The sequence below is a fragment of the Gymnodraco acuticeps genome, unplaced genomic scaffold (genome assembly GCF_902827175.1).
Source record: "Gymnodraco acuticeps unplaced genomic scaffold, fGymAcu1.1, whole genome shotgun sequence".
NCBI lineage: Eukaryota > Metazoa > Chordata > Actinopteri > Perciformes > Bathydraconidae > Gymnodraco > Gymnodraco acuticeps.
Window position 1 is genome coordinate 176,397 of NW_022990246.1, and position 11,034 is coordinate 187,430.

General features: G+C 40.4%; 1 protein-coding gene across 1 annotated transcript; it reads right to left on the bottom strand.

Moving 5' to 3' along the window:
• Positions 1–5,869: 5,869 nt before the first annotated feature.
• Positions 5,870–10,703, bottom strand: btg4 (B-cell translocation gene 4). Its single transcript, XM_034220502.1, is given in 5 exon segments — positions 5,870–6,331; positions 6,333–6,407; positions 6,659–6,938; positions 9,171–9,305; positions 10,163–10,703. Coding segments are annotated over 5 exon segments (798 nt in total). The 5' UTR covers positions 10,336–10,703; the 3' UTR covers positions 5,870–6,196.
• Positions 10,704–11,034: the final 331 nt, after the last annotated feature.

Below are 11,034 nucleotides of genomic sequence, written 5' to 3' on the forward strand. Positions count from 1 at the left end.
TAGAGACACTACATACTGATATACACCTGAACATCAGCAGGAGAGGACTCTTTAAAGTAGAGACACTACATACTGATATACACCTGAACATCAGCAGGAGAGGACTCTTTAAAGTAGAGGACACTACATACTGATATACACCTGAACATCAGCAGGAGAGGACTCTTTAAAGTAGAGACACTAACATACTGATATACACCTGAACAATCAGCAGGAGAGGACTCTTTAAAGTAGAGACACTACATACTGATATACACCTGAACATCAGCAGGAGAGGACTCTTTAAAGTAGAGACACTACATACTGATATACACCTGAACATCAGCAGGAGAGGACTCTTTAAAGTAGAGACACTACATACTGATATACACCTGAACATCAGCAGGAGAGGACTATTTAAAGTAGAGACACTACATACTGATATACACCTGAACATCAGCAGGAGAGGACTCTTTAAGTAGAGACCACTACATACTGATATACACCTGAACATCAGCAGGAGAGGACTATTTAAAGTAGAGACACTACATACTGATATACACCTGAACATCAGCAGGAGAGGACTCTTTAAAGTAGAGACACTACATACTGATATACACCTGAACATCAGCAGGAGAGGACTCTTTAAAGTAGAGACACTACATACTGATATACACCTGAACATACCAGGCAGAGGACTCTTTAAGTAGGACACTACATACTATACACCTGAACATCAGCAGGAGAGGACTCTTTAAAGTAGAGACACTACATACTGATATACACCTGAACATCAGCAGGAGAGGACTCTTTAAAGTAGAGACACTACATACTGATATACACCTGAACATCAGCAGGAGAGGACTCTTTAAAGTAGAGACACTACATACTGATACACACCTGAACATCAGCAGGAGAGGACTCTTTAAAGTAGAGACACTACATACTGATATACACCTGAACATCAGCAGGAGAGGACTCTTTAAAGTAGAGACACTACATACTGATATACACCTGAAATCAGCAGGAGAGGACTCTTTAAAGTAGAGACACTACATACTGATATACACCTGAACATCAGCAGGAGAGGACTCTTTAAAGTAGAGACTACATACTGATAACACCTGAACATCAGCAGGCAGGACTTTAAAGTAGAGACACTACATACTGATATACACCTGAACATCAGCAGGAGAGGACTCTTTAAAGTAGAGACACTACATACTGATATACACCTGAACATCAGCAGGAGAGGACTCTTTAAAGTAGAGACACTACATACTGATATACACCTGAACATCAGCAGGAGAGGACTCTTTAAAGTAGAGACACTACATACTGATATAACCTGAACATCAGCAGGAGGGGACTTTAAAGTAGAGACATACATACTGATATACACCTGAACATCAGCAGGAGAGGACTCTTTAAAGTAGAGACACTACATACTGATATACACCTGAACATCAGCAGGAGAGGACTCTTTAAAGTAGAGACACTACATACTGATATACACCTGAACATCAGCAGGAGAGGACTCTTTAAAGTAGAGACACTACATACTGATATACACCTGAACATCAGCAGGAGAGGACTCTTTAAAGTAGAGACACTACATACTGATATACACCTGAACATCAGCAGGAGAGGACTCTTTAAAGTAGAGACACTACATACTGATATACACCTGAACATCAGCAGGAGAGGACTCTTTAAAGTAGAGACACTACATACTGATATACACCTGAACATCAGCAGGAGAGGACTCTTTAAGTAGAGACACTACATTACTGATATACACCTGAACATCAGCAGGAGAGGACTCTTTTAAAGTAGAGACACTACATACTGATATACACCCTGAACATCAGCAGGAGAGGACTCTTTAAAGTAGAGACACTACATACTGATATACACCTGAACAATCAGCAGGAGAGGACTCTTTAAAGTAGAGACACTACATACTGATATACACCTGAACATCAGCAGGAGAGGACCTCTTTAAAGTAGAGACACTACATACTGAATAACACCTGAACAATCAGCAGGAGAGGACTCTTAAAGAAGAGACACTACATACTGATATACACCTGAACATCAGCAGGAGAGGACCTCTTAAAGTAGAGACACTACATACTGATATACACCTGAACATCAGCAGGAGAGGACTCTTTAAAGAAGAGACACTACATACTGATACACACCTGAACATTCAGCAGGAGAGGACTCTTTAAAGAAGAGACACTACATACTGATATACCACCTGAACATCAGCAGGAGAGGACTCTTAAAGTAGAGACACCTACATACTGATATACACCTGAACATCAGCAGGAGAGGACTCTTTAAAGTAGAGACACTACATACTGATATACACCTGAACATCAGCAGGAGAGGACTCTTTAAAGTAGAGACACTACATACTGATATTAACCTGAACATCAGCAGGAGAGGACACTTTAAAGTAGAGACACTACATACTGATATACACCTGAACATCTGCAGGAGAGGACTCTTTAAAGTAGAGACATACATACTGATATACACCTGAACATCAGCAGGAGAGGACTCTTTAAAGCAGAGACACTACATACTGATATGAACCTGAACATCAGCAGGAGAGGACTCTTTAAAGTAGAGACACTACATAATGATATGAACCTGAACATCAGCAGGAGAGGACTCTTTAAAGAAGAGACACTACATACTGATATACACCTGAACATCAGCAGGAGAGGACTCTTTAAAGTAGAGACACTACATACTGATATACACCTGAACATCAGCAGGAGAGGACTCTTTACAGAATGAGACACTACATACTGATATACACCTGAACAATCAGCAGGAGAGGACTCTTTAAAGTAGAGACACTACATACTGATATACACCTGAACAACAGGAGAGGACTCTTTAAAGTAGACACTACATGCTGATATACACTCTGAACATCAGCAGGAGAGGACTCTTTAAAGTAGAGACACTACATACTGATATACACCTGAACATCAGCAGGAGAGGACTCTTTAAAGTATTGACACTACATACTGATATACACCTTGAACATCAGCAGGAGAGGACTCTTTAAAGTAGAGACACTACATACTGATATACACCTGAACATCAGCAGGAGAGGACTACTTTAAAGTAGAGACACTACATACTGATATACACCTGAACATCAGCAGGAGAGGACTCTTTAAAGTACAGACACTACATACTGATATACACCTGAACATCAGCAGGAGAGGACTCTTTAAAGTAGAGACACCTACATACTGCTATAACACCTGAACATCAACAGGAGAGGACTATTTAAGTAGAGACACTACATACTGATATACACCTGAACATTTCAGCAGGATGAGGACTACTTTAAAGTAGAGACCACTACAGGACTGACATACACCTTGGAAATCAGCAGGCGAGGACTCTTTAAAGTAGAGACACTACATACTGATATACACCTGAACATCAGCAGGAGAGGACTCTTGGACAAGTAGAAGACACTACATCCTGATTATACACCTGAACATCAGCAGGAGAGGACTCTTTAAAGAAGAGACACTACTATACTGATTATACACCCTGAACATCAGCAGGAGAGGACTCTTTAAGTAGAGGACACTACATAATGATTATACACCTGTACCATCAGCAGGAGAGGACTATTTAAGTAGAGGACACTACACATACTGATATACACCCTGCACATCAGCAGGAGAGAGGACTCTTTAAAGTAGAGTACACTACATACTGATATACACCTGAAACAATCAGCAGGAGAGGCACTCTTTAAAGAAGAAGACACTACATAACTTGATACACACCTGAACATCAATGCAGGAGCAGGACTCTTTAAAGAAGAGACATCTTACATACTGATATACACCTGAAATCTAGCCAGGAGAGGACTCTTTAAAGTAGAGGACACTACATACTGATATACACCTGAACATCAGCAGGAGAGGACCTCTTTAAAGTAGAGACACTACATACTGATATACACCTGAACATCAGCAGGAGAGGACTCTTTAAAGTAGAGACCACTACATACTGATTATACACCTGAACATCAGCAGGAGAGGACTCTTTAAAGTAGAGGACACTACATACTGATATACACCTGAACATCAGCAGGAGAGGACTCTTTAAAGTAGAGACACTACATACTGATTTACACCTGAACATCAGCAGGAGAGGACTCTTTAAAGTAGCGACACTACATACTGATATACACCTGAACATCAGCAGGAGAGGACTCTTTAAAGTAGCGACACTACATACTGATATACACCTGAACATCAGCAGGAGAGGACTCTTTAAAGTAGAGACACTATACTGATATACACCTGAACATCAGCAGGAGAGGACTCTTTAAAGTAGAGACACTACATACTGCTATACACCTGAACATCAGCAGGAGAGGACGCTTTAAAGTAGAGACACTACATACTGCTATACACCTGAACATCAGCAGGAGAGGACGCTTTAAAGTAGAGACACTACATACTGATATACACCTGAACATCAGCAGGAGAGGACTCTTTAAAGTAGAGACACTACATACTGATATACACCTGAACATCAGCAGGAGAGGACTGTTTAAAGTAGAGACACTACATACTGATATACACCTGAACATCAGCAGGAGAGGACTCTTTAAAGTAGAGACACTACATACTGATATACACCTGAACAACAGCAGGAGAGGACTGTTTAAAGTAGAGACACTACATACTGATATACACCTGAACATCAGCAGGAGAGGACTCTTTAAAGCAGAGACACTACATACTGATATGAACCTGAACATCAGCAGGAGAGGACTCTAAAGTAGAGACACTACATAATGATATGAACCTGAACATCAGCAGGAGAGGACTCTTTAAAGTAGAGACACTACATACTGATATACACCTGAACATCAGCAGGAGAGGACTCTTTAAAGTAGAGACACTACATACTGATATACACTTGAACATCAGCAGGAGAGGACTCTTTAAAGTAGCGACACTACATACTGATATACACCTGAACATCAGCAGGAGAGGACTCTTTAAAGTAGAGACACTACATACTGATATACACCTGAACATCAGCAGGAGAGGACTCTTTAAAGTAGAGACACTACATACTGATATACACCTGAACATCAGCAGGAGAGGACTCTTTAAAGTAGAGACACTACATACTGATATTAACCTGAACATCAGCAGGAGAGGACACTTTAAAGCAGAGACACTACATACTGATATACACCTGAACATCAGCAGGAGAGGACTCTTTAAAGTAGAGACACTACATACTGATTCACACCTGAACATCAGCAGGAGAGGACTCTTTAAAGTAGCGACACTACATACTGATATACACCTGAACATCAGCAGGAGAGCACTCTTTAAAGTAGAGACACTACATACTGATATACACCTGAACATCAGCAGGAGAGGACTCTTTAAAGTAGCGACACTACATACTGATATACACCTGAACATCAGCAGGAGAGCACTCTTTAAAGTAGAGACACTACATACTGATTCACACCTGAACATCAGCAGGAGAGGACTCTTTAAAGTAGCGACACTACATACTGATTCACACCTGAACATCAGCAGGAGAGGACTCTTTAAAGTAGCGACACTACATACTGATATACACTTGAACATCAGCAGGAGAGGACTCTTTAAAGTAGCGACACTACATACTGATATACATCTGAACATCAGCAGGAGAAGACTCTTTAAAGTAGCGACACTACATACTGATATACACCTGAACATCAGCAGGAGAGGACTCTTTAAAGTAGCGACACTACATACTGATATACACCTGCAATATGTCCCCTTTTAAAAGAGATGAGCAGAACAATTAAATAAGAGGAAACGGGTTTAGATGAACCAGCAGAGCTGAGAATGAGTCATTTATTTCTTTTCAATTGACAGTTCAATGTTACTTTATTCACACTTACTTTAATTTCAGTTTAAAAAACACATTTAGAAGGGGGAATCATTTAAAATACTTCAAAATTTTCAAAGGATTAAAAACACTTATTAATTTAAATCATTAACACTCATTGATAATAAACCTTTTTAAAGATGCATAAACTGTCCTGAAACTGTCCTTTTTTTTGCTGCATACAGGTCTATGTTGCTTTGACCCGGCATCATGTCGGCAGAGCAGTAACCCGATTCTGGTTCTAGGTCGAAGGCTCACATTATCGGGACTTGCTGACCCAGTGGTACTTGTCCACACGAGGCCCAGCGAAGGTGAACGTGGCTCGGTGGTTCTTGAAGCTTTTCTGGTAGGGGAACTGGGAAGGTGGACCTCCGGCTGGGGGAGGAAGAGGAGGGGAACGCATCCCCAGCGAAGGCCTTCCTCTTCTCCCTCAGCCAGGTCTGAGGGGCGGCTGGAGAAAACTCGCTGAACTGAGGAAGAGGAGCAGATGGTTAGAGGTCCGCAGAAGACCGTAAAACATGTGAATCAAATGGCTACCAAATATATGATAGTGCTGAGTACAAGTACCTCAAAATTGCAACAACACTTGAGTATATGCTTTCTTTCAAATGGTTTGCCCAATTTTGGAAATGTCTTCAGATTTGAGATCGCCAAGGTTGGAAAACACTTCAATAAGAAATACAAAATTATAATAAATGACCCTTTGTGTTTTTAATCCTACCCGGTAGACGCTGTTGGGGTTGCTGACGGTCGGGATGCTTTTGGGCTCTGGGTTGATGGTTGGGATTGAGATCGAGCTGAGAGATGATTGGTTGCTGCTGCTCCTGCTGCTGCTCATGCTGTTGTTTTTGCTGCAATCCTCCTCGTCCGAAGAGCTTCCCGAATGGATGTCCAGGCTCGCCCGCTCAACGGCATCGTGGATTCGGCGGGAAAATTCCTTGTCCATACGTCGACGGCTGCTCACCACGGAGACGCAGAATGGTGTGCCTTGTTCACCGTACCTGCAGAGAGGAAACATTTTTAGAAGCATTTTGGTTTTTGGCCTTGTCAATTTAGGTTATTTCGGTACCAGAAGTGCCAATATTTTAACGAAAATGCTGGAGCTGGGGAGATCTATCGATTGCTTTGTCTCTAACATTATCAAAATGTAGCCCTTCCCTTTAGCAAAGCCTACATTTTGTCCACTTTACTCTAAATGGTAACTTGCTGTATTGGAGAACACGTCAAACTAGATATTGAGACCATAAATTAGTCAAAAGGAAAGCAAGTGAGATGTAGGGTAATGAGCAGGGACGTGCACAGGTACGGGCTAATGTTGCCCGGGCAACAGCCCGTTTGCCATTTTTGTCTGACCTGCCCCTCTGGAGAGAGCAAGAGTTTTTTTGTTGTTTTCTATTGTGGCCGAATCAACATGATAAGCCCACAATTAGTATTGTAGTGTGTCGCTGCGGGAAACACACCTTGTCAGCGCTGTCACCTCCCCCAGTCACGTGACTTTGTTTACAATCTGACAGCTGGAAGCAAAGGAAAGCCCTCCGGCCTCATATGGCTATGGTGATCACACCAAATGGCGTTAGAGTATAGGGGACAAAACAGGGGACTTTACTTCCTCTTGACACTGCGGGTTATTTACAACAAAAAACACCTAAATATACTATTAGTTAGAAGCCCTATTTTATCAGTCCCTATGTCTACACAGCAGTTGCAATGGTCAAACTACATTAAAACAGAATTGTCCCTATTTTTTATTTAATAGTTACTAACATTAGATATTTTAATGACCGCACAACAAAAAAATGTGCCTGAATATCGAATTTAGCAATGGACATAAAAGTCAACTGAGTGTCACTTGCAATCAAGTTTTATTTATATAGCACATGTCTAAACGATTTTTGGTCGAGCCAAAGTGCTGTACATAAAATAAAAATAGCCTACAGTAGAGACACTTTACAGCAAATACAACAGCACAGATTGTTCAGAATATCAGTATGAGAAAAACGACACTCTATCCTTAGACCCTCACATCGTACAAGGAAACACTTCCAGAGAAAACCCACAGTTTAAAGGGAACATGGGAGAAACCTCAGGGAGAGCAACAGAGGAGGGATCCCTCTCCCAGGACAGACAGACGTGCAATAGATGCCGTGTGTAAATCGAAGAGATAATACATTTTACAGCATATAGACCGAATGACAGTTTTGTGTTTTTATGAACCTAAAAACAAGTTCGAATTTTCAAAAGGCCTTGTGTTTTTCTCGGGGGGGGGGGGGGGGGGGGGGGGGGGGGGGGAGGCCCTTTTTCCAGTTTAGAGCAATAGCCCCTCCAAATGTCTGTGCACGTCCCTGATAATGAGACAATATTTGAACAAGAGGTTGGAGCTGGGGAGATATATGGACCGCTATGCCTCAAAAGAATACCCTACATTTGTACATTTTACTATTGAAAAGACTATAATTTACAAAATAAATTAAACAGTGAATTGAAAAGGATTTGAAACAAGAGATTGAGACCATAAACTCGTCAAAAGGTCAAATCAAGTGAGATGTAGTAGGTTCAGTTTAAAGACCTAAATGCTTATTTGTAAGTGGAGTCGCCCCTTAGTGGCCATTAGAAAGAATGCAGGTTTAACGCAGTTCCTTTTCAGACTTCAAGGCTATATCCACTTCATTCATACAGCATGTTTTTACCATTTATAAAAAGCAAGTTTCATAACCCAGCATGAACTTAAGGTTGTGCATGAGCACCAGTCATGTAAAAAGGGATAACAAGGGTTATTCTAGCCTCAATAACATACCACTAAAAAGGGTTAGCCTAGCCTCAATAACATACCATTAAAAAGGGTTAGCCTCAATAACAGACCACTAAAAATGATTAGCCTAGCCTCAATAACAGACCACTAAAAAGTTAACAGACTTTTAAAATGTTATCATTTATAAAAATCAAGTTTCATAACCCAGCATCAACTTAAGGTTGTGCATGAGCACCAGTCTTTAGTAACAGTCATGTAAAGGGACATTTTGGGGATAAAGAGTGTTGTCCAAGTCTCAATAACATAACTCTAAAAAAGGTAACAGACAATTCTCCTAGCAGCAGTGTGAAACAGCAAGTCATAATTACCCAGCTAATGAGAATTGGCAGTGAAAAGCTGCAGTTTTTGGTGCAAACTAATAATTTTAAACTGATTCTGTATCAAGCCTTTCCAATCATCTACCAAGTGATTTTAGCAGCCTGACCTGCAGGACACCTCTCCAGGGTCGACCCACACAGTAATCTCCTGAGGGAGGCCCAGGTCCTGGTACCGGACAGCGCTGCGTTCACAGACCAGCTGCAGCACGGGGTCATGCATCCGCACATTCATACGGAGACACCTGAAAACATAGCATAAAACACAACCCTGCTGCAGCAATATTAAGTGTGCAATATATACCTGGCTGATCAATCCTCAGAACTGTTACAGGATGTGTTTTTTTAGTTAACATTAAGCTGGCTCCTTTCTGCTGTAACAATGGAAATGTCCCCTCTGTGCGACTGATGAAGGTATTCTGATTCTGAAGTTGGGGGTATTAAGTGAAAGGAGTTAAATACTTGGAATAAATAGATGGAAAAATATTCATGTAAATAATTAAACAGAAATAAAGAATGCAATACATTTATTTCTACATTTTTTTTGTAGATCTACTTTATGCATTTCTGTGTCAATGAGGAAGAAGTCCTACAGCAATAAAAACATGCAAGTCTACAAACATGTAAAGCTTAATGTATTTATTTCCTATTGAATTAAAGTTTCTTTGCATGCATTCATCTTTAAAACATTGCAGCATTTTCATTGTTCCCAGTTTTATCCAAACAGCCATTTACATATTTATTAATACATATGTTTTGCTCTCCATACTATTGTCTTCTATTGACAATGAATAATGTTTAGCTCTAGTTCCAACGGGTTAGCTGCCACCATTTACAAAAAGAACAAGTTACCTTTCATACATATATGCAAGAGTATAGTTTAACAGCAGCACAATTAGTAAAACAAGTCATAAAGTCAGCAAAATGACTTGAGAATGTCTCATCTAAAGTGGTGTTAGCTACCCTATGCTACTGATTGAGTAGGATGTTAATGATCAGAATTGAGCAGGGGTTTGTTGGCTGTATCAAGACAATTAAATTAAGTCTGATCGAGTATGTAGATTCTTAAGTTTGTTTAATAGTCCTTTCTTAAAGCATTTACCTGTAGGCCTGTCCCTTCGTAGGTGCGTTGGGGTGCCAGTGGTTCTTGTAGTTTTCAAACAGAGCTGAGGTGAGGGCCGCAGCAAAGCCCTCCCTGCCTTCATTATCCACACAACCATACCTCTTCACCAGCCGAGCAACAAAGAAAACTGCAGCAGCAATCTCCTCCTTCATGGCTACACCTTCTGACCTCTTAGCTTAGCAACAACCTGACACAGTAGACTCAAAACTGTACTGTAAAAAAAACCCTCTACAGAGAATAAAACATGTGTAGGGTGATCCTACTGTTATAGAAAAACATAAAACTAACAAGACGACAAACTGGAAGCCGGACAAGTTAAGCAAACATATTTGCTGCTGGAGCGAGATAACTCAGCTTTGATTTCTGATGCTTTTACGCCAATAAAATAATATAATATATATCCACATATATCTTAATCTCTGTGTGAAGCAGCAGCTTGTTCAGTAGTGGTGGCCTCACACACATCAAACACTAAAAAGAGTCACTCCCTCCTTGGTTTCCCATGATGTTAAATAAAACAGTTCAGCTGTGTGACAAGCTCACACACCTGAAGCTGGTTGACTTAATTCGTGTGTGTGTGTGTGTGTGTGTGTGTGTGTGTGTGTGTGAATGAGTGTGATAGTGAGTTGAGTGATTGATACATTAAAGTTACAAACAGTTAAAACATTGTTTGAATGGAAATATTATTGGACCACTTTTTGTACAGAATTACACAGGCCTATATTTATTTGTAAGATCCCATCAAAGAACATTAAGAAAGGGTTACTTTGCCCAGGGAGATTTACACTCTTAAATATGTATGTATCTGTAATATATCAGACTTTTTCCTATAATTTAATAAAAACAAAGAT